General features: G+C 42.5%; 1 protein-coding gene across 1 annotated transcript; it reads left to right on the top strand.

The window, feature by feature from the left end:
* The first annotated feature begins 905 nt into the window (after nt 1–905).
* Nucleotides 906–6,344, top strand: LOC138955910 (bifunctional methylenetetrahydrofolate dehydrogenase/cyclohydrolase, mitochondrial-like). The gene is made up of 6 exons (XM_070327419.1): nt 906–1,127; nt 1,550–1,737; nt 2,243–2,518; nt 3,040–3,147; nt 3,442–3,663; nt 5,686–6,344. The coding sequence occupies exons 1-6, from the start codon at nt 982–984 to the stop codon at nt 5,808–5,810; spliced, it is 1,065 nt and encodes a 354-aa protein (XP_070183520.1). The 5' UTR covers nt 906–981; the 3' UTR covers nt 5,811–6,344.
* Nucleotides 6,345–9,936: the final 3,592 nt, after the last annotated feature.

The following is a 9,936-nucleotide window of genomic DNA, read 5'->3' as shown; positions in this document are numbered from 1 at the left end:
ACGGGGAAAGTAATCCTAAAGCGCAAAACACTCTCAATCTCATATGTCAAATGTCAGTCAGTCATGATTCTAATGTAAATTGTAATTACAAATATATATATGAACATCATGTAGAGCTTTTCATATCATCGAAAAACGTCACTGGAGTCTCAGTGTCAGCAACCGATCCAGAAAATATAATATCAACCTGCAAAAACTTCAAAATCTGATCAGTGCTGTGGCTTACATGTTCAGGGTACAGCCCACAAATGTGTAAACAAATCTTGAACTTACGTTCACGGAGAAGTTTAGAACGAATGCTGTTCGCTTCTTTCTGCACCGGCATGCCAGACTTCTTCGGTTCTCCTGATCCGACTTCTCTGTGCTTTGGCTTCTGCGGTATTTTCGCATTTTGTGCATCACCAGCAGCTGACTCCTGCAGTTCTTCCATAAGCGACTTCCCACCCCCATCTTGTTTTGGTTCGGAGGCCGCCATCTTGGATGAATCTCGTAAACCAAAACCCGTTAAAACGAGAGCAAGTATTTCATTAACTTTTCATATGATCGGAGGAATGATTAAGTTGTGTTCATAAAACAAACTGGAGTCCTCGTGATGAAGTCATTAATCAACTATTATTTCAGATTTAGAAGTTTATTAAAGAACATGACAATGGCGGTGTCTGCTATTTCAGTACACCTCTGTTATTTTTTCCACAGAGTAATCTCCCAAGTGACTACGTAGCTGTCAAAACTGCTCACGTGTAAACATGTTTATTTATCGAGATGGTTCTAAAACTGTTCACTATGGCAATAAATTGACCTGAATGTTTAATAAAATGCTTTTTTGAAGTTTACACCGCTCACAATTATGAGCAATTTAAACACTTCACCGCCACATGCGTCGTCTGCCATTCGATCTCCAGACTTTCATATACTTTCCTGCACGTTTGTTTTGTTCGCATCTTTAAAAGATCGAAGCCGATTTTGTGGGCCGGAGGCTGAATGCTGCAAATGACTTCTGTTATTTTTTCACGAAGATTGTGTGTGTTTGGTTGTAAGCTGCTCTTGCGGAAGATTGGAGAACAATCTTCTGGAAATGTCACACCTTTTTGTCAAGGAGCCGGCAGAAAGCTTCACGTGACTGCCAGGTAGAACTAATAACCTTCCTGTAGTGATGCAAGATTGCTTTCCCCAGCGATTTTATTTGCACACACTTATTCTTAGTCTACTAAAAAAAGTTCAACTGTATTAAATGCTAAAATTAAAGGACAGAAGCACAGCACGTATATAATCATAATAATCACTTTTGATTTTAATCACACTTCTCTGTTTTCATTGTGACAGCTGGTTCTTCTGTTTTCAGAATTACTGTACAACACGGTATACATGTGCATGTATGTGTGTGTCTGTAAGTGCGTGCATGTGCGCGCTTGCACGTGTGTGTGAGTGTGTGTGTGTGTGTGTGTGTGTGTGTGTGTGTGTGTGTGTATGCATGTGTGTGTGTGTGTGTAATGGCAGTATGGAAAGTGCATGAGTATAAATAGGTCTTCAATAAATATTCTTCTTTTAGACTGTCTGCAGCCAAGTTGATTGATGGCGTAGCAATAGCAAAGCAGATCAGAGATGAGGTGAAGGCTGAAGTGAGTGAAATTACAGCGTCTGGCAAGAGACCCCCACAGCTGACTGTGGTTCTCGTGGGCAGCGATCCAGCCAGTGTCATCTACATCAAGAACAAGATAAAGGCTTGTGAATATACAGGTACTTATTATGGGTGGTTTTATTCAGCCGAACATGACTATTCCCTCAGACCCTTTTTCTCAGAATGTTCATCATCATGCAGTCGGTGTCCGTAACTTGTTCAGAAAAAAGAGATTTTCATACAGTAATTAATAAGTGCAGACCCGTGTCCATATATATTCATGTGAGCTGATTAGCATCACTTGACCGCATGGTGGCAGTTTTTGAGCTGTAAGTCGCCCGAAACGCCATTCCTGAAACCCAGTTTCGACCCGCCAAACTGTCCAGTGACGGCTGTAAACTTAACGGACCCCCTAGCTCTCGCCGCTAAAATTGTTAGCGGTGTGAAGCCGCCGGTTTTCTATTGATGTTTGGATGGCTGTATGTGTCTGCATATGGTCTTAAATTGGGTGAAAGAATTAATAGCTGTTTTCTGAGTGTGTGTGTGTGATAATTTGCGTATGCGTACATGTTAAAGAGACACACTGACAGGTATAAAATAACTAACCTCACAGTGCTGTTACAGGCATCACCAGTGACACCATCAGGCTACCGAACAGCATCACAGAGAAAGAACTTCTCACTGAACTAGACCTGCTGAACAATGACCCCAACGTGGACGGTTTGCTGGTGCAGTTGCCCGTTCCAGACCATATATGCGAGCGAACCATCTGCGATTCTGTTGCCCCAGAAAAAGATGTGGACGGCTTCAACATCATGAATGTGGGCAGCTTCTGTGTGGATGCTGAGTCTTTCATTCCTGCTACACCAGCAGCTGTCATGCAGATGATCAAACGAACAGGTACCCGTGCTTGTTGTTTGTTGTGATGAAACTTAGAATGTGGTTATTTTTTTCAAAGCTCATTTTGGTCTCAATACTCTCTTGGTAGTAGATTTTAGCATGCTTTTTAAAGATAACATTTTGGTATCTATGACGTCAGTGGTTGACTGCTAGTGCTATTCATTCATTGATCTCATACATGTGGGAGACAAATAGAAAACGGGAGAGATTGTTTATGTTTCAATCTATAATGAAGTGAAGAATTGTAAAAAAATCTTTAAAAAAAAACATACCAGAAACCTTCAGTGCACACAACAATAGCTCAGATCTGGCAGCAGGAAAAGCTGCAAGACTTTGAGATAGGGGCCTTGACTAAGACAATTTTACTCTTGATGGAAAAGAGTTATGATTAAAAGTGCTGAGATTTATTTATTGTTTGATGTTAGCTGTCCCTCGATGGGGTTATCTTTATTCCCGTCCATTCACTGGTGTTCTCTGCAGTGCGTGAAGTGGAATTTCATGTCTCGTTCACATGTGTGCAGGTATCGAAACGTTCGGGAAGAATGCAGTGGTGTGCGGACGATCCAAGAACGTGGGACTACCCATCGCTATATTCCTTCATGGGGATGGGGATCGAGGCAACCTTGCAGGTCAGTTTCATATACTGCAGTGCATGGTAACCTTCATCGTGCAGGCATTGATTATGAAAAGGAGGGTATTGCTGCTCTGGTTAAGAAACTAAACTTTGAAACTGGAATACATTTTCATATGTGTATCGTTCTGGTTGCTTTAAAGTGCATTATGAATTACATAGTCATTATGCTGAGCTATAATAGACCGCTAGGTGTGCTGAAACCTGGTGGGCTAAACTCTTACCTTGTTGCGGTGTATAACTTAATTACACGTACAGATAAATTAACACTGCATGCACACTTTCTTTGCAGGAGATGCAACGACCACCATCTGTCACAGATACACACCACCAGAGCAGCTACAAGTGTTCACCAAGACTGCGGACATCATTGTTGCCGCCGCCGGGGTCCCAAACCTGATCACTGCCGATATTGTGAAGGAGGGTGTGGTTGTCATTGACGTTGGCATCAACCGGGTAGATCACCCCGACAACAATGGAAAAAGCATGCTTGTTGGGGATGTGGATTTTGAAGGTAAAGACGGGCACAGTGGTGTGGTGGTAAGACGTCGGCCTCCTAATCGGGAGGTCGTGAGTTCGAATCCCGGTCGCTGCCGCCTGGTGGGTTAAGTGTGGAGATCCTGTAATCCATGTCGGAGTTGGGTGGGTTATAGAAACACGAAAATACCCAGCATACCTCCCCCGAAATCAGGGTATGGCGGGGTAAAAATGGCCATACACGTAAAAATTCACTCGTGCTAAAAACATGAGTGAACGTGGGAGTCTAAGCCCATGAACAAAGAAGAAGAAGAAGAAGGTAAATTAACCCGAACACTGGTGCAATTCAGTAACACATGTTACATAGCCACTGGTGAATTAACAGAGAGAGAAATAAAGAAAAACGGTCATAGGTTTTCGCATCCATGGGAGGTAATCGGAACTGACCAAACAGACTGAGCCAGTAGCGCGACATATGTCGTGAGAACCAGGTGACAGTATAGTAAAGTAGCGCGACATATGTCGTGACAACCAGCCTAAGGATTAATTGACTGTTTTGTTGCTGACTTGTAGAGAAGAAGGGAGACAACTTGGGATTGCCACAATGGAAAATGTTTGGATGTGTGTATGCAGATATTTGGTGTGTCTGTGTGTGTGTGCATGTTTGTGTCTGGTTAAAGGCACAGTAAGCCTCCCGTAAACCATCACAGATACGGTCAGGCTTTTACACACAGTAAAAACACCCTTTCATTTAAACACTCACCGATTAAGAACATCCTAGGTGCCCTCCGTAAAGAGCGAACAATTTTCAAAGAATTTATTTTTGCGTGGTTTATCTTACCCCTGAGCCATCGTGAACCCGTGTGATCCAGTTTCCCTTTTTCACAATGTAGTCGTCAGTTAGTCATTTGAATGCGACTCGATGTGAGCTTATCTACAATAGCACGTTTTTATGCACAAAACAAACGGCTGTGGTTCACAAGAACTCTAGCGATGGCTTTTGACTGTTAAGAGGAACGGCGATATGCATAAACCGTCGTCTGCTACGACCCTTGCGTGACCCTGCTTCCGGGCTTTTCTTTTTTCAAACTTTCACAACTTCGAATTGTACTGATCTTGTCTTGATGAAAAAAGAATTCTTTTATGATTAAAGAATGTTTGTGTAACAAGCTGTCAATTTATTATTTTGATTTTAAAAGTTAGGTCTAGCGCAAAAACGCACCACGGTCCAAAAACATTCTGATAATCATCGATCCACGGCTATGGCCAGTTTACATCGATAGAATGAGACCCGAAGGGAAGTAACTCATTTTTGACCTGAGTTCAGGATGGGTCCAAAAAGTGTTCAAGACAATCTGCAAAATTAATTCTTTCAAAATTGCTCGCTCTTTACGTAGGGCACCTAGGATGTTCCCGTTTGGTGAGCGTTCAAATGGAAGGGTGTTTGTACTGTGTGTAAAAGCCTGACAGTATCTGTGATGGTTTACGGGAGGCTTACTGTCCGGGCGTGATTTCCGGTATTGAATATTCATAACAGCTGTCCAGCACCAAAATGAGGCGCCATTGTTGTAGAGGACCAAGTCCACGAAAATAAATGATTTGAAAATTTCTCACGCTCGACAGAAAGCAGCCAGGATGTTCCCGTTCAGTGAGCGTTCAAATGGAAGTATGCTTGTACTGTATGTAGACGCTCGGGGAGCTCTGTGATGGTTTACGGGAGGCTTACTGTGCCTTTAAATAAATCAAAGGATAAAGAGAGATGGAGGAAGAAGGGTGTGTGGGATAGCTTTGTGCATAATTACATTCAGGGTGAAATATTGAGTGTGTGCGTGCGCGTGTGGGTGTGTGTGAGTGTGTGTGTGTGCATGTACTCAGGCATATGTGCCTGTGTGTATATTTTGTGTGTGTGTGGGTACGTACTAGCGTATGTGCGTGCATTTGTGTGTGTGCATGTAATGTGGCAATAATATTTGCAGGTGTGTGTTGCATTTTTTCCCCCACAGTTTCCCTGCTAAGCCAATCTTGCAATATTTCACGGTTGTGTGTTTTGCTTTTTCAGGTGTGTCTCAGAAAGCCAGCTACATCAGCCCAGTGCCAGGAGGGGTTGGGCCATGCACAGTGGCCATGCTGATGAAGAACACACTGCTTGCTTACAAGAAGGAAATCCATTTTGCTGCACACTAGAACGCTCCTAGCTTGCGGAGTACATGGCTTCTCTACAGAAAAATGAAAGGATGCACACATGAATGCTCAAAAGATCACATGCATGCGCACATGCACACTCACACACACACGTGCATGCGCATACACACACACACACACACACACACACACATGTGCATGGCCACACACATGCACACACACACACACTCACACACACACACACACCAACAACAACACAAGACCACTTTACTGCGGTTAAATAAAATAAAAATAAATTATTTTTCGGACATGATCGATCACATGAGTGACATTGTCAGGGTGCATCGTTAGGTGTTGAGCGCAAATTAATTTTCTTTTCTTGAAAGTGTGACTATCAGAACATGTTTTAAGTCACTATGTTACAAGTCAGGTCAGTGGAAAAAGGCTTAAGGATTATTTATTGAGGTTTGATAGATTTCAAGTTGCCATTCTGAGATTCCCCTTGAATCCTTGTGACAAGCAATGACTTTTTTGTTGTTGTAATTTCACATCAGAATCTAGGAACTAAACACTGGTCAAACATCCCCCCCCCCCCCCCCACCCCCTTGCCCCCACCCCCTCCTCAACCCCCCTGACTTCTACTTTTGCACACTTTTGGTGCCTTAAAAGTTTGTTTAAGTAGAGCATTCCATACAAAGCTGTCAGGAAAACGAAAAAGATATTCCATTGTAAGCTGTTTTATCGTTTGTTGTATTCAAATTAAGCCAAAGTCACATATTTGTGGTATATCTGTTGTTCCCTCGGCATTTACTATGTATTTGCATAGCTTTTGTTTATTGCAGTATATGAACAAAGTATTTAGCAAGTGTTATGACTCTGAATTCCTAGTGTTCGGAAACAATGTCTCAAAAGACTAAGTTTTTTTACCTATACATTTGACTACAGCATTTACTTATTCTAACATCACCAAGTGTTTTTACTTATACATTTTGACGACAACATTTACTTATTCAGAAACCTGCAAGTGTGCCATATCATTTTTGGCTTGTGTTTTATTTTGAGGAAATTAGTGTGAGTGTACATTGTATTGCAGTTACTAGTCAAACCAACCCTGACATTGTACGTGCGGCTCTTCATAACGACAACCTGCAAGTGTGCCATATCATTTTTGGCTTGTGTTTTATTTTGATGAAATTAGTGTGAGTGTACATTGTATTGCAGTTACAGTCAAACCAACCCTGACATTGTACGTGCGGCTCTTCATAACGACAACCTGCAAGTGTGCCATATCATTTTTGGCTTGTGTTTTATTCTGATGAAATTAGTGTGAGTGTACATTGTATTGCAGTTACAGTCAAACCAACCCTGACATTGTACGTGCGGCTCTTCATAACGACAACCTGTCCATTACAACCACCCTAAAGGATCCCCAATGATGTTTTTTTTCTAAATAATTCACCTTTCCGAAACAACCACCTGTCTTCTTCTGTTCTTCTGCGTTCGTGGGCTGAAACTCCCACGTACACGAGTATTTGCTGGGTATTTTCGTGTTTCTATAACCCACCGAACTCTGACATGGATTACAGGATCTTTTTCGTGCGCACTTGGTCTTGTGCTTGCGCGTGTACCAGGGATCGCGCTAGCTTTTTAAAAAACGCGTAAGTCATACGCAACGAAACGAAAAAAACGCGTCACGGACCAATATTTTTGCGTACTACGAAAACACGTACACGGTACAGACACAAACAAAACACGCACGAAAGACTTAAAGACACTCCTTACCTAAATACGGCGAGTTTTCCTGTCGAACTCCGCGCACGCCTGTCGAATAACACCCCTGCTGTCTCCAACCTTCGGGCCTTGCGAGTTTGTTTCCCGCTCTAATACGACTAGACACACTTTCCGCCTTTTGGAAGCGCGAGATGGGAGAGCAGCTAATGTCTGTTTCATTATCCGACAAGACATTATCTGGTAATACCCTCGTTACGTTCGTTTGCGATACTTCGATGCAAAAAGAAACGGACTTTAGTTTTGACGCGCAGATTTCATGTGTGTCGTCACTTCTCGAGCCCTATAGTCAGTTTCAGGATCGGGTGATTATTAAGTCAGAGCAAAAGCGCTGCGTGAAGACAAGAAAAAGTTACAATATTTTTGCGTATGGCTTACGCGGCGCGGCAAAAAAAACGCGTCAGCGACTTTTAAAATGCGTCAAATACGCAAAAATCGTGCGTAAACGCGATCCCTGGTGTACACACAGGGGGGTGTTCGGACACCGAGGAGAGTCTGCACACAAAGTTGACTCTGAGAAATAAATCTCTTGCCGAACGTGGGGACGAACTCACGCTGACAGCGGCCAACCGGATACAAATCCAGCGTGCTACCGACTGAGCTACATCCCCGCCCCTCAACCACCTGTCTATAACAGGACAATTGTTTGGTTGGTGCTTTGGGGGGTCATTCTAGAACGGTTCCACTGTACAAATGTCTTCCATTTGATATTATTTTGGCATGTCGGTAAACCAAGTACAGTGATACAATGTACCCGTGATGTGAGGCCCCTTCCCCACCTTCCAACCTTCAGTTTCCCTTTGTCTGTCAACTTTTTTTTGTTTGTTGTTGTTGTTGTTGTTGTTGTTGTTGTTGTTGTTGTTGTGGTCTGTCAACTGATCCAAAATGCGTCTGTCATGAGGGCAGCCACCTGGAATGAAGGGATAACGTGGTTGGTCCCAAGGGTGTCCTTTCATTGCAGGTACCACTGTAAAGCCTTTATAAATATTAACTGGCCTTCCGCCATTCACCCCTTAGCTGCATTTGCAGAATCCTTTATCATTCTTATATTCTCCCCTTAACCCCCTCCCCCCCCCCCCCCCCTCCCCCTCATTCTTCAACACTCGCTACGCCAAACTCCAATTGTACTATATAGCCCATGCATGTACCAAGCTGCATTGAATGTCTGCGTTTTCTCTGTTTTTAAAGAATGTTCCCGATATTTACACCAAAGCCATGCAACCTAATGCAGATGTTTGCAGTTAATCAAGCTGTTTGATTGTTGTTATGTTTGTATAAGGGTTTCTTACATTTGTGAAAAAAGTAGAACTTAAGTTACCTTTTCACATCTTGGAATTGTTTTACACTAAGTCAGGTTTTATTATATCCTGTGCAATATAAATTCATGAAACTGACCAGAATCTCACATATTACTCAAAAGATGGCTATATAGCTATTCTGATAGACACGTGGGGGAATTCGGGGGTTGTGATTGGATGGTCTCACACATCCGTATTGCGATCATCAAAGGATAACGCGACGGAAGTTGGTAATTTTTTGCCGATATCCAAACGATATCGGCAATAACAAAGACGCATGGTTCCGGTTTCTTCCACGTGTATAAAGTACACGCATACCTCTCCAGGTTTTTTTCTGTGACTAGTCGACAGACGATGCCATTTGCTTTGTGTGTGTGTTTTTTGTTGCTTACTCATACTGTACATGACATACATTACGTGTAAAATCCAGTTCTATAACGGTCAACAAACCTTGCAAAGTTCAAGAAGCTGCAATCTGAAGCGACCTATCTCTGATTCTAGCAGACGGTCTTTTCAATGTTTAGCACAAAATCAGCAAACTCTCCTGTCACATAGAACGTCCATTGTTGAAATGAAGTTACCGGTCTGAAACATTTAGTCGTTTCTTCTGAGACAATCCTTGTTCTCTTATCATCTACAGATTTACCGCAGTCTTCATCATGCGAATCCCCAACAGAAGTCAGACTTTCGAACATAGAATATACGCAAGCAAGCATGATACGTCATGACGTCATATGATTCCTAGCATATTGTTCGGGGATTTCCGTGGATACATGCGCAAAGGAATATGCGCACTATAACCGTCGTCTGCAATCAACGACATGGACCATTCTGGTAGTTGTTGCTGACAAAAACATGATTTTAACACAGAATATAATGTCAGAATAGCTATATAAACGCTATTGTGTTTTCAGCGTAGCAATAGGGTCCGATATTTAGACTCGAACAAATATAATGCGACTCGTCTTCGACTCATCGGCATTATACTTGTCTCGTCTAAATATTGGACCCTATTGCTACCCTGAAAACACAATAGCTGTTAATATCAGTAAATGTCACTCGATCCCGTCAGAAACAAACGT

The sequence above is a fragment of the Littorina saxatilis genome, linkage group LG2, assembly GCF_037325665.1.
Source record: "Littorina saxatilis isolate snail1 linkage group LG2, US_GU_Lsax_2.0, whole genome shotgun sequence".
NCBI lineage: Eukaryota > Metazoa > Mollusca > Gastropoda > Littorinimorpha > Littorinidae > Littorina > Littorina saxatilis.
The sequence above is the reverse complement of the archived record's forward strand: the minus strand, read 5'-3'. Positions and strand labels throughout refer to the sequence as shown.

Coding starts and splice junctions, on each gene's coding strand:
- LOC138955910 (XM_070327419.1), top strand. CDS start 982: ATGCTGCAAATGACTTCTGTTATTTTTTCACGAAGATTGTGTGTGTTT. Junction 1,128..1,549: donor AAGCTTCACGTGACTGCCAG/GTAGAACTAATA, acceptor TTCTTCTTTTAG/ACTGTCTGCAGCCAAGTTGA. Junction 3,664..5,685: donor TGGGGATGTGGATTTTGAAG/GTAAAGACGGGC, acceptor TTGCTTTTTCAG/GTGTGTCTCAGAAAGCCAGC.